The sequence below is a fragment of the Nannobrachium achirus genome, assembly GCF_963921795.1.
Source record: "Nannobrachium achirus genome assembly, chromosome: 24".
Lineage (NCBI taxonomy): Eukaryota > Metazoa > Chordata > Actinopteri > Myctophiformes > Myctophidae > Nannobrachium > Nannobrachium achirus.
In genome coordinates, this window is record NC_137831.1 from 41,624,912 (window position 1) to 41,642,236 (window position 17,325).

A 17,325-nucleotide genomic window follows, 5' to 3' on the forward strand; every position below is an offset into this window, starting at 1 on the left:
TGGGTCTATTCTGCATCTAGCTTAAAGGAGTAGTTCACCCCCAAAATGACTTTTTTCCTATTGATTACTCAGGCCATGGAGAGTAGAGTTCAATAATATTTTTAGTTTTTTGTCACATTCCTAAGACAAAAATGTGATAACAATAAATTTACCCCCATTGATTCCGGATGGTGACCCGTTTCAAAACGGGTCACCATCCGGAATCAATGGGGGTAAATTTACTCGAATCAAAATTTTGTCTTAGGATTGTGACAAAAACCAAAAAATATTATTGAACTCTACTCTCCATGGCCTGAGTAATCAATAGGAAAAAAGTCATTTTGGGGGTGAACTACTCCTTTAAGGTCCAAGACCAGTTGGGAAACCCGCACACGCATTATAGAAAGTGGGAAGCGGGCAGCCATGTAGATTTTTTCTTTTTGTCTTTATTGTAGATTGCACTTTTATATAACAAACATAAATACAGTTAAACCAGAAAGAAAAAAGTACAATAGTACAGGGGTTCACATTATATACCTTCACATTTGCATCTCTCCTTTTTTGAATTTGTACATTAACCATTTTTCCCATCTTTTATTAAAGAGTTCTTCTTTTATTTTCAACTTAAACGTTAATTGTTCCATGTCCTGAATATTGTCCAAGATTGTCCTCCATTGTTTGTAGTCCGGGATAATATCCTTGAGCCAGTTCCTGGTAATTGCCTTTTTCGCAGCAACCAGGAGGATCTTTGTTAAATATTTGTTCCCCGCTTGATAGACTCCTCCATGTGACCCATGTATAGTATCAGACATGAATGAGGAAGCCATATGGAATTTTGTTCAAGTGATCCCTAATACGACAAATATGCCTTAATACATTATAATTGTCCTCTATAATTACAATGTAAAATTAAAAACACCTTAAATATTTTATTTCTTCTAGAAATAGCTAATCTTTCACTCAATAGGGGAAATGCCTGTCGCAAGTTGATGATGTCATACATGTCATGTCATGTGTGATCTATCCCTATGGAATTTATGGCATGCATGTGCAAATACAAACAAACATAATACTTCCTATGGTTAATATGAGCATCAAATCAATATTTCAAATGTGTTTGTGGTTTATTTTGCACATGCATGCCATAAATTAGACCACACATAACATTTATGACATCATCAACTTGCGACAGGCATTTCCCCTATTGACTGAAAGATTAGCTATTTCTAGAAGAAATAAAATATTTGAGATGTTTTTAATTTTACATTGTAGTTATAGAGGACAATTATAATGTATTAAGGCATATTTGTCGTATTAGCCAGGGATCACTTTCATAGAAAATTGGTCTGCTCGCTACATAGAATCCTCTCTCTCTCTCTCTCGTTGCAGAGGAGTTGACCTCCAGTGCCGGCCTGAAGGTCACGCCCTCCAAGGAGCCCCTGTTCACCCGCAAGCTGGACATCCTGGAGGTCATTGAAGGTCGCACTGCCCGGTTTAACTGCAAGGTCAGCGGGTCGCCGCCCCTCAGCGTCACCTGGATGCACTTTGGTAAACATTTTGAACAACATATTTTAGGGCCTAGAATTATTGAATGCTTTAACCAGTGAAAAATAGCAGATATACAAGCTCACAGCGCGGCACCGAGTGCCGCGCTGCGAGCTTTAGATCTGCTATTTTTGAAAAAGTTGTGAAAATGTGTGCAAATCTTTGAATATATGTATTTTCAAAGCGAACGTTTGTAACTCAAATTTTGCTTCTCAGTGGTACCCGGAACTAAATATTTTGAGATGGGGGTCCGTGGCCAAATACATATCATTTTGGGGGTCTTTCACATGAAAAGGTTTGAGAACCACTGACATAGTAGTCTCTCAAGAACAGACTAACTGAGCTCCAGTTAAGTGAAAAGGACCTTTTCTTTGACGATGGCTATAGCCAGATTGCTGACATAGAAACATAGGCTTTTCAAAAAATCTTAGAAGGATTCAAAAGACATTTATAGAATCGGGTCAAAATTCAAGTTTCACGATTTTTCAAAAATAGCAGATCTACAAGCTCGCAGCGCGGCACTCGGCGCCTCGCTGTGAATTTGTATATCTGCTATTTTTCAATAGTTAAAGCATAAAATAATGATACACAATAATGTGTACCCGTTCTTAATCCATATCTGGCTGCCCTACAGTAATTGTGTTGCTGTTAAAGATGAACGTTTTGCCTCAAACCTCTTCCAGAGACGCCGGTGGAGGAGAGCGATGACGTGCGGATCCTCCGGGAAGGCGGTCGCTACTCTCTGGTCATCGGCCACGTCAGCAGCGACACGGAGGGCTTCTACACGGCCGTGGCGCAGAACTTTCACGGCAAGGCTGAGAGCACCGCGGAACTCTACATGCAAGAACCCCGCGCCGCCATCTCCTCTCACATGTAGGAACACTTGTTACTGTATTATCTCTTTACTTTGTTTCAAGGATCTAGAACAGGGGTTCCCAAACTTTTTTGTCTCAGGGCACCCCATAAATATATATATATTTTTTAATCCGAGGCACCCCTACATTATAATTTTCAGTCCCAACACCTTATATTTATAGCATATCGTCGTTGTCGGGTGGAAACCTTGTATGTCCAAAACCTTTGGCTTTTGTTTTGTGTTTATCGTCTATAAAATGTACTAAACTAGTGAAAACAGCAGATCTACAAGCACACAACGCCACACTGCGAGGCGTTGTGTGCTTGTAGATCAGCTGTTTTCACTAGTTTTGTGCAACAGTCTTGTATGATGAAGCAGGGCTTTGCTTTACCAAAAAACGTACACATTTGAAACTTGGAGATACGAGGTTTCTGCCCGACAGTGACGATATTTTAGTGATTATGTTGCGAAGAAAACGTTGAGATAATAGCAATTTTGGTTGGAACTGACTGAAAATAACTTTGTACTTCAAGTTTAAAATGATACTAAATATGTTTTTGTCCAAATAAATTCCAAATATTATCAAATTATCTCGCGGCACCCCTGGACTGCCGTCACGGCACCCCAGGGTGCCCCGTCACCCACTTTGAAAACCCCTCCTTTCTTACTTCTATACCAAATCTCTTTGCTGATAATAGCCGATCTATAAGCTCACAGCGTGTCATCTTGGGCCATTGTGATAAACCCAGAAGACGGATGCTAGCGGGTTCATGTGGTTAAACTTGGAAAATGCATCATATCCTCAAACCTCATTTTCATCTCTCTCTCTCTCTCTCTCTCTCTCTCTCTCTCTCTCTCTCTCTCTCTCTTCTCTTTCTCTGTCTAGGGCCAAGCTGGAGAAGATGCCCTCCATCCCGGAGGAGCCTGAGGTCTTGGAGAGCGAGGTGGAGAAGAGAACCATGCCAGACTTCGTGAAGCCCCTGGCCGACGTGGAGGTGATCGAGGGGAAAGAGGCCGTGCTAAAGTGCAAGGTCACGGGTCTGCCTTACCCGACCATCGCCTGGTATCACAACGGGAAGCGCATCGATAGCACCGAAGAGCGCAAAATGACCCACCGTAAGCATCATGCAGCATCCTAAGCAACAAGCCTAATGTGCAAGACTGCAGGTCAATGATACAAAGGAAACCTGAGTTTAGGATCTGCTCTGATATGGAATGTGAAAGGTAGAATAATATATGAGATCATAAGAGATGAGATGTGCAAAGAGGTGCAACAGTTAATCAAGCTAGTGGATTTAATTAATTTATTAAAAAAAGTTCCACAAGTCTTCAAAAAATACAGAAAATTTAAAATTGCAGCTCTATAAGCTCACACTAGTTGCGTTTCCATAAACATATTAGAAAATAGGATGCGAATTATCAGAAATGCGCATTAAGACAAAGCAAATTTAGCCTGTTTCCATTTGCGGGTGTCATTCAAATGAGTGTAGCGCTCCCTACCTCCTTGCCCCCACCGTTGTGCTTAGGGTCCTTGGGAAACGCCAGGTCGCAGAAGAGCGACACAAACAAACAACACATAAACAGAGACTGAACGTGATACTGAGACAGTTTGTTATAAGTTTAGCTTGACCAAATCTTCGTTTTACGTTCCGTCGGAGGTTGTCTTTGCAAAACAGTCTGTAAAGAGCTACAGCTGAGCTGGCACGTTGCGAAAACGGGAGGAATTTACACAGACGGTTTGTTTTGTGGGCTAATGCTAATACAATGGACCAGAACGACATAATTTATTCGCATTTATTGGCTGACCCGTTTCCATTCACTAATGTGCATTTAGTTTATTCGATAAAGCCTCAAAATCCACCTCCTCCAAGCGGATAAAGGTTTTTGCGGATAATGAAAGTTTATTCGAATTTTGAAGTGTTTCCATAAAAAGATTTTTGCGCAAAACCCTTAATGCGCAATAACAGGCTTTATGGAAACGCAACTATTGACACCTCTTTTTGGTATGTTGGAGCAACAATGTTGCTAAAAATGTTGATAAAAATATAGTACCGGAAACCCCACGTTTCTTGATTGTTCGATTAATTGCCACAGTCATCGATAGAATGATAAATGAATCATTAGTTGTTAGGGATGGGACGATATGAAAATGTCATATCACGATTATTGTAATAAAAGAAATCGCGATTTACGATATTATCGCGATAATCAAAATCCATTATCCTGGGGTGGAACATTTGCCAAAAAATAGCCGATCTACAAGCTCACAACGCGTCGCTTTGCGACGCGTTGTGAGCTTGTAGATCTGCTATTTTTTGGATATACCGGATACCGGGGGACTGCCCATAAGTCCGAAGGTTCATTAGTCCGAAGGTTCATTAGTCCGAATTTAGTTAGGGTTACTGAGGTTAAGTTTAGGGTTAAGGTTAGAGTTATATGCAGCTCAGCAAATAAAAGGTGAATTGATCCCAGTGCATGATGGAGGACGATATCACGATAAATGTAATCTCCACGATACGATTATCGTGAGTGGTTTTTATCACAATATACGATAATATTGCATATTAGTTGTAGCACTAGAGATGATCTGTGAGATAGGAGGAGGGTGTTTGGACCCCAGCTGACTCTGTGTCTCTGCCCCCCAGACAGGGATGTCCACAGTCTGCTCATCAAGAGCGTCTGTCATGCTCACGGGGGCGTCTACAAGGCCGTCATCTCCAACAAGGTGGGGAAGGCGGCCTGCTACGCGCACCTATACATCACAGGTGGGTCTGTGCGAGTGTGTGTGTGTGCGAATCGGAACGCAAACTGCATGCTTGCAGTTAGGGCTGTCACGATTATGACATTTTACATGACGATTCATTGTCACTCAAATAATTAACGATTAACGATTTAATTGTGTTTTTTGTTGTTGACAATTACATTTCTGTTTGGCTTTTAGGCTTTGAAGTTGCACATGGTAGATATGACACACCAAATATACAAAGAAATTACTGACATATTTGACAACTTTATAGACCTACTTAAAAAAGAACATTGATAGTGGAAATAGCCGATCTACAAGCTCACAAGAGCTTGTAGATCTGCTATTTCCACTATTTGTTACATAAAAAAAATATATGAACATTTTTCATGGAAACGATTATGACGATTATGACAAATAATCGCGATTATGTCAAATAATTGCGATTAGACGATTATGTAATAATTGCGACAGCCCTACTTGCAGTCAAATTTCACGAAAAATAAGAATTTCCATTGCAGATTAAATTCTTAGCTAAACGTTCAGCTCTCTTTTCCTCGTGACAGATATTGTTCCTGAACCCCCCGACGGTCCTCCAGTGGTAGAGGCCATCACAGGGAAGACCATAACGCTCAGCTGGAAGAAACCAAAGCGTCTGGACACCTCTTTAGGTAGGGCCATTCAGGGGTGTCGCACCAAATTCTGGGCCCTGGGTACTATTGATAAATAGCAGATATACAAGCTCACAGCGCGGCACCGAGTGCCGTGCTGTGAGCTTGTAGATCTGCTATTTAAAAAAAAAAAAAAAAAAGTGTTTCTATGTCAGTGGTGCTCAAACTTTTTCATGTCAAGACCCCCAAAATGATACAGTATGTATTTGGCTGCGGACCCCCGTCTCAAAATATGTATTTCCAGGGAAACCCCCAGAAGCAAAATTTATTTTACAAATGTTTACTTTAAAAATACATATATATTCAAAGATTTGCACACATTTTCAAAAAACTTTTCAAAAAACTTTTCAAAAAATAGATCTATAAGCTTGTGCGCAGCACTCGGTGCCGTGCTGTGAGCTTGTATATCTGCTATTTTTCAATAGCTAAAGTATAAAATAAAATAGGCCCCTCCACCTTGAGCCCTAGTAACTCACTTTTTTTTTTTAAATTACTATCAGATTTTAGCTTTAATAATGTGGTGCCTTAAATACAAAAAGAACCGCACTTCAACAGACCAAACCCTGCATATTTTTCAAAGATGGACTTGGACTTAAGCACTTGAACCCCATAGCCTCTCAGTTCTGTGCATGTCATAATAGGTGAGCATTCTGAGGAAATAGCAGATCTACGAGTTTGTTCTGTAGATGGACTATGTTCGTTGTTCACCAAAGAGATTGTTGAAGGAAAAGTATAGAACCCTGGGCGATTCGGATCAACGAAACACATAGGGTTTAAGTCAAGGGTCTTCAACAGGGGGTCCGGGACCCTTAAGGGGTCCTCAGAGTTACTACAGGGGGTCCTCCAAGTCTTTGTGTGATAGAAAACTTTTTTTCTCTCCTTTTTTATATTAACCACTTGAACCCTAGCGTCCATATTCTGCAAACTTTGGCCAAAAATAGCAGATCTACAAGCTCACAACGCCTCACAGCGCGAGGCGTTGTGAGCTTGTAGATCGGCTATTTTTTTGGCAAAGAGCTTTGGTGTAGAGGGGAAAAAGAGACAACTAATTACAGAGTGAAAGGTCAAGTTCATTAAGTATTGACGGTTCAAGTGGTTAAATATCTGAAAACACAAATTGACATGAATCCAAAATACACTGACGATTGTGCTGTCAAACAATCTCTGTAAAGGTTGTGGGGGTCCCTGCTTCATCTCTCTCTCAACTAAGGGGTCCTTGGCCTGAAAACGTTGAAGACCCCTGGTTTAAGTGGTTAATGCACTTGAGATAATTCTTTTTGTGTGTGTGTGTGTGTGTAGATGCCAGCTCCTTGCTGTACGCGGTGCAGCAGCAGCCCCTGGGCTCTATCCAGTGGACCATCGTGGCCTCCAGCCTGAAGGAGACCCACTACACGGTCACCTCTCTGTCCAAGGGCGTCCGCTACGCCTTCAGGGTCCTGGCGTCCACCGGCAAGACCCTCAGCAAGCCCTCGCACTCCACCGACCTGGTCCAGCTCCTAGACAGAGGTACGGAGGAGAGCTCACGTCTGTAACGTCAGTGAGGGCAAACAGTGTCCACTGGGGAGGAAAATAGATAGTTAACAACAATGATAACAGATACAGACACAATTGACTGATATTTATAAAATATGTAAATATTACAACAATAACTTGAGCAGCAATTGTTTTGTTTTTTGTTTTGTTCAGGAAAGCTAGAACTAAATTAGCTTGAGCTTGAAAGTCTGAGACTTTACCGTCTTTAGACTTTACTGTCAGACGTTAAAGCATGTTGGACACAATCTGGGTTTCAAAATAGTTTTAAAATGTAAAATGTAATATATTTTTTTCTGCGTGGTGTAAATGTATTAGCTCTCTTTGTGCCAAACATTACACGAGTTTCCCGAGTTTGGGCCGTACATGTCGCTGTGTCCCTTTTTGCTCTCCCTATTTCCTACTTCTGGTTTCGGTATGATCGCGATCGCGAAATGCATGTTTGACTCTCAGAACAGCTCTATCTTTCAAACATGGATGAACGGATTTCCAAGCGGATTTTAGGGGCATTAGTCGATTTTAATTCTTAGCAACAAGCAGGTTAGGATGTGTGTCAGATAAAGAACTGGAAACATTATTAACAACTCTTTGCTGAAAACACAAGACAGACAAAGTACTGTTGTTTTCATCCTACATTGATTTTGTTTCAAAATGTTTATTTTCTAGGTCCATATTTGAGGAAAGCCCCAGTTATCCTGGACAAGCCAGATGCTGTGTATGTGGTGGAGAGCCAGCCTGCTAACATCACCATCACGCTCAACCATGTCCACGCTGTCGTCACCTGGAAAAGGTTTGTGCCGCTCTCACTAGTCTCGCGTAGCCAGACAACTATTCCACAATCTCTGAATGCTATATCTGGAACTACAGCGCCCGGAAGGCGAGTAACGGAAGTAGTCACTGCTGCACGGAACTGTAGTCCCATTGGAAACATAACAGAATCACACTAGCACAGACAGAGTCATTATAATGAACTGTAGTCCCATTGGAAACATAACAGAAGCACACTAGCACAGACAGAGTCATTATAATGAACTGTAGTCCCATTGGAAACATAACAGAAGCACACTAGCACAGAGTCATTATAATGAACTGTAGTCCCATTGGAAACATAACAGAAGCACACTAGCACAGACAGAGTCATTATAATGAACTGTAGTCCCATTGGAAACATAACAGAAGCACACTAGCACAGACAGAGTCATTATAATGAACTGTAGTCCCATTGGAAACATAACAGAAGCACACTAGCACAGACAGAGTCATTATAATGAATGTAGTCCCATTGGAAACATAACAGAAGCACACTAGCACAGACAGAGTCATTATAATGAACTGTAGTTCCATTGGAAACATAACAGAAGCACACTAGCACAGACAGAGTCATTATAATGAACTGTAGTCCCATTGGAAACATAACAGAAGCACACTAGCACAGAGTCATTCGAGCGGCATATTCCTGTTATGCGTGTATAGTTTAAGAAAACATTTGAAAACATCATGGAAGTAACACCAACAACCCCAGAGAAAGATGGAATAACGCCCCAAAAAATATTAATTTATTGTGAAAGTGGTTAAATGTGGGTGTGGGAATTATAAATATGACAAAGTATTAACGAGAGCCTGTGACCAAATAATAACTATGTAGTATTTCATAGGAACACAGGTTAACTTTTTTCTTTTCCTGAAAAGTCACGGTTTTGGACATACACGAGGTTTCCACCCGATAGCGACGATATATTTAAATGTCATGTTAAAAATGGCATTTGAACATGGCTATAATATATGGATTTATCCATTGGCACGCTAGTTAGGATTCTAAAGGGTTGCTCTTCTCCCTGTCATCTACCAAGTCGTCAGAGTGTATAGAATGCGATAAACACCCGCTGAAAGACATTCACACCTACTCTTGCAGAATAATTGCTGGCATTTCCCTAAAGCACATCCCTGCTGTCTAGAACAGCTCTGAGTCATCTGCTCACAGCATAAGCTGCCTTTATAAAGGGCATAATCCCGTTTTACAAATACTGAGCGGTGAACTTCCGATGGCAATTACATTTCTAATGGATCCAGAGCCTTATGGAATATACTCCTACATACTAGTTTGGAATAAGACACATTTGAGTGTGAGTTTTCACACACTGACATTCCTTTGGCATGTAGCGTGAAAATAAATGTAATATAAAATGATTAACACGGGTCTATGCAACTCAACGTGACGAGTTGTGAGGTTGTAGATATTTCTATTTTAAATAGCTATTTTTGCCAAAGAGATATAGTTTTAGAAGGAAAAACGTTTTCCCAGCTTTTAGTTTACTAATTATAGTATAGATCAGGGTTCTTCAACGTTTTCAGGCCAAGGACCCCTTAGTTGAGAGAGATGAAGCAGGGACCCCCACAACCTGTTCATAGATTCCATATAGTTTCATTGTTTGACAGCACAATCATCAGTGTATTTTGGATTCATGTCAATTTGTGTTTTCAGATATTTAACCACTTGAACCATCAATACTTAATAAACTTGACCTTTCGCTATGTACTTGGTGTGCTCTTCTCCCCCTCTACTCCAAACCTCTTTGCCGAAAATAGCCGATCTACAAGCTCACAACGCCTCGCAGCGCGAGGCGTTGTGAGCTTGTAGATCTGCTATTTTTGGCTACAGTTCTCAGAATATGGACACTAGCTGGGTTTAAGTTGTGAATATAAAAAGGATTTTAATTTTTGGAGGACCCCCTGTAGTAACTCTGAGGACCCCCTAGGGTTCCCGGACCCCCTGTTGAAGACCCCTGGAATAGATGGACTTCACAGATAACTGTGACTCTACTGTTTTTCTTCTCAGGAGGGGTGTAGTTTTGCTCAACAGACCGGGGATGTATGAGATGAGCATGCCGGATGACGACCAGCACAACCTGAAGTTCCAGCGGGTTCGGGCAACAGATGTCGGGCAGCTGGTGGTGACGGCGAACAACCCGCTTGGCAGTGACCTGTGCACCATTCTCGTGGCTATGGCAGGTCAGTTCTAGGACAGGACGAAAGGCACAAGGTGCCCTGGTGCTTGTAGAGAGGCTATTTTTGGTGAGCAACACCGTCGTATGAAAAACTATGAATCAGGCTTAGTCATACGGTGTAAATTTATCAAAAAAGGTGTTTTCACTTTTACTATCCACGTAAATGTGTTCTTCTCTAAACAAAATTTAACACAATTTTTATTAGCGAGTGTCTGCCTGGATGTGACTTTAATTCTTTCAAGTCAAGTTCAACTTCAAGTTTATTGTCACATTACAAGTTTACTGTTGTAAAAGATTGGGTGAAATGATTTATGATACAAGCTCCCTTAAGAGTGGAGGTGGTGGAGAAAAAAAAAGGAAAATGACAGATAACAAAACAACAATATAAAATATACATAGGGTGTGTACCTGAATGAATAAATAATAATACAAAAAGAGTGTCTATGAAATATGAATGAAGTATTTTAGCATGTTTACTTTTCTGAAAAAAATATTTCCTCCATACAGTATATAATAATGATACCCAGTGGCACTCCCACTAAAAATAAATACATTCGATAAAAAAAGAAGGAAATATGAAAAAAATTGCAGATTTATGAGATCACCAAGTGTTGGGATGTGTGTTTGTTTATGGTTATATCTGAGTAATAGTGGCATGCCTATAATATATGGCCATATCGAGTTTGTTTATACCGGTATATCTGAATCATAGTGACATGCGCATGCCTATATATGGGCGTATCAGCTTTGGTTAAGGTCATGAGTCAGAGTAGTCTCACGTAGCCAGACAACTATTCCACAATCTCCGAATGCTATATAGAGTCTGGAATGGCAGCTCCCGAACAGCGAGTATCGGAAGTAGCCACTGCTTTACTGAACTGTAGTCTCACAGGAAAAATAACAGAAACACACTCGCACAGACAGAGGCATTCAAGCGGCATATTCTTGTTATGGGTGTATAGTTTAAGAAAACGCTTGAAAACATCATGGAAGTAACACCAACAACACCAGAGAAAGATGAAATAACACCCCCAACAATATTGAAAGGAGACATAACGCTTCCAGTAGGACATGTTATCGCTGCTGCACCAAGGGAGTGGTTGCGTCACATCCGCTCTATCTCGCACTCATCATTTCTATTTCCGTGCCCCAGACTGTATGCCGGGAGCATTTGCAAATCGCGTTAGGCAACAGTCTGGCCACGCGAGACTAGAGTCAGAGTGACTTGGCTGTGGTCCGCCGGCCAGCCCTCCCATTAGCCAGTTTTAATATAGATACAAACAAATAGATACAAACCTTATTTGTAAAACCTTGACTACTTATCTTTTTCTTTTCCCAAAAGGTCACACCGACCAATGAACAAATGGGGCCAGAAAGTGCGTTTGTCTAGCCTGATTTCAGACTCACACTTTAGTCTGAAACTGTGCCCTATTCTGAGCGATTCACGGGGGAGGGACTTTTTTGCGAGCGTGCACGCGTGCGACCGCGCACGGTGAACGCGGCGCACGGTCGCCGCGTGTGTGTGTGATTGTGTGTGTCTCTCTGTCTGTGCCAGTGACTGCTTCCACACAGAACTGCGACCAGAAACATGTAATCAACATGAACAGCTTGGTGAAATCAGCGCGCGCGTGTGTGTGTGCCTGCCTCGCCTGCCTGTGTGTGTGAACTTCGTTTGAATCGTTTCAACTGCTGCGCGGTTCATGTACTCGGCTCCAGACCAGAGAAAACAGTCCACTCTGAGAGTGGGCGGAGTCTATGGTCTGGCGTTTGTCATCAGCAGTGCAAATTGGTCCTAATTTAAGAAAAACAACAGGGTCATTAAAAGTCCTTTGTATTGTGCGTGTGAGCACTAACCATGTCCAAGCAGAGGTTAATAATGAATGGCCTAATTAATGATTTACTAAACATTTTTATGTTAAACAGAGCTGGAGGACATGCAACTTCCTCTTAATGAAATGAGTCACACTCATACATATTCTATTTGGATATAGCCTAGGAGCTCCAGTTAATTAGTGGCATTTATTCAGTTTAGGTTTTTTCTACATTTTCTGCACTACAGCCAGACCAGTTCTAATGTTGAATCTATTTGAATTAAACCATTGTATCAAGCAGCTGTTTCGTCCTTCTCTCGTTATATCGTTTTCACAATACCCATGATTCATTGCATTATGAACAACCAGAGACTTTTGAGTTTAGGCATTCATTTGTGCTTCGTAACTAAATGATCAGAGGTCGGCTATTTTCGGTGCTTGATACCACACAGAACTAATAATCAAGTCAATACGGGAGATGCATTCAAGTTCAGGAGAGTTTGGAGGCAATTCTCTTGAATGCTGCCTTCAGGCCATTTGCATTTCTTTCACCATAGTGAAAACTGCATTCATGATCTGGAGAGGGCACTTTTTTTACAGACGGATAAAAGGGCAGGGGCTCAAGCCCCCTTTGACGTCAATGCGTGCACATGCCTGCTAACCAATGCATTGTAATGTCTACCCTTGTTAGAGCCGCCCAAGTTTGAGTCCATCATGGAGGACTTGGACGTGGATGTCGGGGACACGTCCCGCTTCGCTGTGGTGGTTATGGGGAAACCAGATCCGGATATTCTGTGGTATAAGGTAGGTTATGAAACAAGCGTTTTATGTCCGCAACCCCCAAAATAATCATATTTTAACTGGGGACGACCCATCACCCGGACGAACCCTGAAGAGTTGAGGCATTACATTTTTAGGGTGTTAACCAGATCCAGATATTCTCTTGTAGGGTGTGAGAGATTGCAAGAACTGGCAATAACTAGATGTTCTTTGCAATGTTATATTTTATTATGTTATGTTAAATATACAGTGGACATGTATTTGTAAATGTTTCAAATACATCACAGTATTTCTACTAATGTCATTTTATCCTAATGTCAGTTTCGTAATGTGTTTACTTTGCTTGATGTTTTGCGTAAAAAGCAAGCACATTGACTTGCCTTGTTGTTGAAATGTGCTCTAGAAAAATGTATCTATCACCAGTATTTAAGTTATTTTATACTTACTCGGTGCCGCACTGTAAGCTTGTAGATCTGCTATTTTTGAAAAATCATGAAGATTTGTTCAAATCTTTGAATATATATTTTTTTAAAGTGAACATTTGTAACTAAAATATTTGCTTCTGGGGGGGCCCTGATACACAATATTTTGAGACGGGGTCCACGTCCAAATACATTTAATTCTAGGGGTCCTTGACAAGAAAAAGTTTGAGAACCACTGACGTAGAAACGTGGGTCTTTCAAAAAACGAAAGGAAAAAGAAAAGGATTTAGAAGACACTTAGGCCTATAGAATCGGGTCAAACTATTCAATTCGATTAAAACAAATAGCAGATCTAAGCTCATAGCACGGCTGCGAGGTTGTATATCTGCTATTTTTTCACACAAGTTAAAGCATAAAATAATGCGTAGTTAATGCATTTCCGGTCCTAATGGGTTTAAATGGACATTTTCCATAGCAATGTATTTGAATGAAATCTCCCGTTGGAGAGCGAGCTGAATGTTATGTTGTTCCGCCGGTCATTTCCAGGACGACGTCCTCCTGTCAGAGAGCAGCCATTTCACCTTCGTCTACGACGACCCAGAATGCTCTCTGGTGGTCCTCAACGCCAGTCAGGGGGACTCTGGAGTGTACACCTGCACCGCCAAGAACCAGGCCGGAGCCGTGTCCTGCAAGGCCGAGCTCACCGTGCACACCGGTGAGCAACCTGACACCCACCTTAACCCATTCAGGCCTAGAATTATTGAATGCTTTAACCAGTGAAAAATAGCAGATATACAAGCTCACAGCGCGGCACCGAGTGCCGCGCTGCGAGCTTGTAGATCTGCTATTTTTGAAAAAGTTGTGAAAATGTGTGCAAATCTTTTGAATATGTGTTTTTAAAGCGAACGTTTGTAACTCAAATTTTGCTTTTGGGTGGTTCCTGGAACTAAATATTTTGAGATGGGGGTTCGTGGCCAAATACATATCATTTTGGGGGTCCTTGACATGAAAACCACTGACATAGTAGTCTCTCAAGAACAGACTAACCGACTCCGAGCTCCAGTTAAGCGGAAAAGGACCTTTTCTTTGACGATGGCTGGCCAGATTGCTGACATAGAAACAAAAAAATCTTAGAAGGATTCAAAAGACACTTATAGAATCGGGTCAAAATTCTAATTTTCACGCTTTTTCAAAAATCTGCTATTTTTCAATAGTTAAAGCATAAAATAATGATACACAATAATGTGTACCCGTTCTAAATGGGAATGGGAGTAGTTCACCCCCAAAATGACTTTCTTTCTATTGATTACTCACACCATGGAGACTTGAGTTCAATAATATTTCTTTGTATGTGTCGCATTCCTAAGACAAACATTTGATTATAGTAAAAGTTCCCCCATTGATTCCGGATGGGGAGCCAAATGCATTTGGGTCCAGTAGTCCAGGGGTGCCGCGAGATAATTTGATAATATTTGGAATTTAAAACACTTAAGAAATATATTTAGTATAATTTTAAACTTGAAGTACAAACATATTTTCAGTCAGTTCTAACCAAAATGGCTATTATCTCAACATTTTACTCGCAACATAATCGCTACAATATGCTATAAATATAAGGTGCTGGGAGTGAAAATAATGAATATAATGTAGGGGTGCCTCAGATGAAAAATAATCTTTATAGGGGTGCCCTGAGCCAAAAAAATGGGAACCCCTGCATTAGGCTATAGGTGATTTTCCCTAGGTCTATTTTCTGAAATGTTTTAATAGGGCTTACGTGATTAACAGTTTAAATAGATTTCATAAATAACCACAACCTGGCCATAGGAAAAAGATTGGATTGCAAGTCTATTTATTCAATAATCATCTGTGATGATGGATAGGCTTTGCTTCCATTTGTGGGGAATTATCGTCATTATTCCTCGGATTATTGGATTACTTTAAGTGGGTTTTGCGTGTGTAATTAAAACGAGCGCAGAAGATGATTTGTAACCGAAACTCCCGGCATGCAATCTGCGGGCATATGGAGTGTAGAGGCACAAGGTGTGACATGAATCAACATGACACCATCTGTCACTGCACACACACTGCATGCATGCACACGCACAGCAGCACGCACACAGAGACACGCACTGTCTCTGTTCCACACACGCACACACACACACGCACGCGCACGCACACACACGCATGCACACACACAGAAGCACGTACACAGAGACATGCACTGTCTCCGCAGGGGCATCACAAGGGGGGGAAAAGTGGGACTGAGTTACTAGGGCCCAAGGTGGAGGTAGCTATTGAAAGCTGCGAGCTTGTAGATCTGCTATTTTTGAAAAGTCGTGAAAATGTGTGAAAACCTTTGAATATATATGTATTTTTTAAGCAAACATTTGTAACCAAAATTTTGCTTCTAGGGGGTCCCTGGAACAAAATATTTTGACATGGGGGTCTGTGGCCAAATAAATATCATTTTGGGGGTCCTTCACATGAAAAGGTGCCGCGCTGTGAGCTTGTTTATCTGCTATTTTTGAAAAATCATTCAGTGGTGCTCAAACTTTGCTTTTTTCCCCCAATAGTTAAAGCACAAAGTAACGCGTAATAATGCGTTCCCAGTCTAAATGGGTTAACCCCCCCCCCCCCCCCCCATGAAGAACGTTCATGGGGGGCCCGCAGTGAATCCTTGTACCCAGGGCTCCGAATTTGGTGCGACACCCCTGTGTTTCTGTTTCACACACGCAAGCACATGCACATGTACACACACACCCACACCACGCAGTCTCTGATCTCTCACACATCATACAGTAGGCACAATTAGAGACATGAACTTGCCAATGTTCCCTGTTTCCTACAGAGCGTAAACAACTGGTTCAGCCGGTGGAGGACGAGGCAACCATTTTGAGGAAGATGAGACACCTGGCTGATTATTATGACATTCACAAGGAGATAGGGAGGTGAGTGCATTTGTGTGTCAGGAAATAAAATACACAGGTGTGTGCGTGCGTGCGTGCGCGCGCGCGTGTGTGTGTGTGTGTGCGCGCGTGCATGCATGTGTGCCTGTGCATGCGTGCGTGCCTGAGAAGAGTAATTGTATTACTATATTTGTGAGGGCCACTTGTTCCTACAAGGGTAGTATAATTTGAGAAATAAATATTGTGAGGACTGTGTTCCTGGCCCTCACAAGATAGATGTTTGTTTCGTGGTTAAAATAGATTCAGGTAGCTGGGTTTATAAACTTAGCACAAAAAGAAAGGAAACTTGATTTGGTCCATTATATCTCCCCTTTAATAATACCAATTCGTATTGTGTTTTATATCATTTTTATCGTTGATTCGTCACCGTTACAACGAGGTACAGCTCGTAAGCATCGGGCATTCATGGAATGAGCACCACAGCCAAACGTGTGGGTAGCGCCGACCCAAGATTTGCCAACATTCGGTCCATTATATCTCCACTTTAATTATGCCAAATGCTATTGTGTTTGATATCATTTTTATCGTTGTCTTGTCACCTTTACGACTGGTGACAAATGTAACTGTAAGGATCTGGCATTCGCACCAACACAGCCAAACGTTTGGGTAGCTCCCCTCCAAAAATGGTCAAAATTGCCTGGCAGGCCTGCAATACTGTTCTTTTGGTGTTCACCTTTGTTGCTTGGTGCATTGAATGATTGCACTCTCCCACGGTAATAAGGAAAAGAAAAAACTACATATTGGCCTTTTTTACACTTTGTTAATTTTAAGCTCAGTGTCAGGGAAGCCCAAAACGAGAGTAAATGCCAGCAGAACAGTATATTGCAAGCCATTTTGGCAAAATATTGGCTGCACCTTGTTGTAAAGGAGATGAATCATCGATAAAAATGATATAAAACACAATACAAATTGCTATTATTAAAGGGGAGATATAATGTACAGAAGCCAAGTTTCCTTTCTTTTTGTGCTGAGTTTAATTATGAAAAGATTCAAGTTGGTTTAGGATTTGGCAATTCA

The 17,325-nt window shown here is 41.3% G+C and overlaps 1 protein-coding gene across 1 annotated transcript in view; it reads left to right on the plus strand.

Moving 5' to 3' along the window:
- The window catches only part of LOC308280309 (striated muscle preferentially expressed protein kinase-like), a gene marked incomplete at both ends in the record, with an annotated part of 163,613 nt that overhangs the window by 107,983 nt on the left and 38,305 nt on the right, over positions 1-17,325 (plus strand). The window contains 11 exons of the mRNA XM_080720571.1: positions 1,369-1,527; positions 2,208-2,397; positions 3,267-3,496; positions 5,026-5,145; positions 5,690-5,794; positions 7,094-7,300; positions 7,991-8,114; positions 10,161-10,333; positions 12,832-12,944; positions 13,889-14,057; positions 16,191-16,290. Of these exons, the coding sequence (XP_080576697.1) occupies positions 1,369-1,527; positions 2,208-2,397; positions 3,267-3,496; positions 5,026-5,145; positions 5,690-5,794; positions 7,094-7,300; positions 7,991-8,114; positions 10,161-10,333; positions 12,832-12,944; positions 13,889-14,057; positions 16,191-16,290 (1,690 nt within the window). The remainder of the gene's footprint in view (positions 1-1,368; positions 1,528-2,207; positions 2,398-3,266; positions 3,497-5,025; positions 5,146-5,689; positions 5,795-7,093; positions 7,301-7,990; positions 8,115-10,160; positions 10,334-12,831; positions 12,945-13,888; positions 14,058-16,190; positions 16,291-17,325) is intronic.